This window comes from Charadrius vociferus, unplaced genomic scaffold (assembly GCF_000708025.1).
Source record: "Charadrius vociferus isolate BGI_N301 unplaced genomic scaffold, ASM70802v2 scaffold1084, whole genome shotgun sequence".
NCBI classification, from domain to species: domain Eukaryota; kingdom Metazoa; phylum Chordata; class Aves; order Charadriiformes; family Charadriidae; genus Charadrius; species Charadrius vociferus.
In genome coordinates this window covers 132,560-134,225 of record NW_009647974.1, presented here as the reverse complement: position 1 = coordinate 134,225, position 1,666 = coordinate 132,560, and the positions used below count along the sequence as shown (strand labels likewise).

Below are 1,666 nucleotides of genomic sequence, written 5' to 3'. Positions count from 1 at the left end.
CAGAGTCCCTCCCCAGCTCTCCTGGAGCCCCTTTAGGCACTGGAAGGGGCTCTGAGGTCTCCCCTTTTTGGCCTTCTCTTCTCCAGGCTGAACCCCCCCAACTCTCCCAGCCTGTCCTCCCAGCAGAGGGGCTCCAGCCCTCCCAGCATCTCCGTGCCCTCCTCTGGCCCCGCTCCAACAGCTCCGTCTCCTTCTGCTGGTGGGACCCCCCGAGCTGGAGGCAGCACTGCAGGGGGGTCTCCCCAGAGCAGAGCAGAGCGCAGCAGAGGGGCACAATCCCCCCTCGCCCTGCTGGCCACGCTGCTGGGGATGCAGCCCGGGGTGCCGGGGGCTCGCTGGGCTGCGATCACACATTGCCGGCTCATGGGGAGCTTCTCACCCACCAACACCCCCAGGTCCTTCTCCTCAGGGCTGCTCTCCATTCCCTTCACCCCCCAGCCCGTACGGGTACCAGGGGCTGCCCCCACCCAGACACAGGGAGGTGAGCGAGAAACACATTAGGCAAAAAAAAGAAATAATAGAGAAGTCATCGTCTTCCTCCGCTTGCTTTTCCAGCTCCAATTTGGGTGGAAAACGCTCTATCTATCCCCCTGCCGCAGGATCGCCCGGTGCGATGGGTGATGTCTCCAGTCCAGCTCTCTGGGAACAGACTGGGCCCAGCAAACCCCCTCCCAGTCCAGGGGCAAAGCGCAGCCAGAGCCCGCAGGTCTCACCAGCCTGGTAGTCGTAGAGCGCCCGTGCACACAGCCCCTTCCCCGCCAGGTCCGGCGGCTCCTGGTACTCCCCCGCGTAGTCGTATTTGGCATCGTCGACTTGTTCCTGCCAGAAAGAGAGAGGCAGAAATGGAGTTAGCAGCGCGAAGGATGCCGCGCCGGGCAGCTCCTGCTTCGTTCAGCCGCAGTGTCGCGGTTTGGGCTGGACCAGCCACTAAAATGAATGAGAGATGCTCTTGTTTAACTTCTCTCCCCATAACGAGAGAGAGAAAAATCAGAGACTTATAAGCTCTAAAGAAACTAAACTGCTTCAGCAAAATATTAGTAATTTAATGACATATTAAGAATAAAATAGTAAAATGATAATAAAGCTAATAAGAAATAATGAAGTCTATACAATACACTGTCTGTGCCCGTCGCCGCACCTCGCGGCCCCGCTTGGTTTCCCAGCAGAAAATGCAGGAGGAGACAGCAGGAGGGAGGAGAACGACCGCTCCCAGATAAATTTGAGATTGAGAAAAATGGAGCATGGCTGAAACGCTTTTGGTTTTGGAGGCGGGGGGGACGGGACACGACAGGACACAAGACGGATGGATAGAGGAGAGGAAACCAAACGGCTGCCACATCCCCAAGGGAAACAACTCCGTGATTAGACGCTGGAGAATCCGATGGAGCACCGCCAAGAAGAGCCTGGGCTTTATCAGCTCTGCTGGTTTTGGATGTGCAAAGAAGCAGGAGGAGGAGGAAGAGGAGGAGGAGGAGAAGGAATCACTTTGGCAAAGAGGCTGACAGGAGGGAGGGGGGCAGTGACAGCAGCCGGAGCACCCCGGGGTGCGGGACCGGGTACGGGCGCTCAGCGCCAGCATCCCTCACCAGCAGTGCAGGGAAGGGACGCAGCAGCATCCTCTCGCGGCGCCAGCACAGCCCGAGCACATGCCCGCACCGCCGTTCCT

The 1,666-nt window shown here is 58.6% G+C and overlaps 1 protein-coding gene across 1 annotated transcript in view; it reads right to left on the bottom strand.

Moving 5' to 3' along the window:
• DBNL (drebrin-like) overlaps positions 1–1,666 on the bottom strand; it is a 50,209-nt gene that overhangs the window by 414 nt on the left and 48,129 nt on the right. The window contains 1 exon segment of the mRNA XM_009883457.1: positions 714–819. Within this exon segment, the coding sequence (XP_009881759.1) occupies positions 714–819 (106 nt within the window).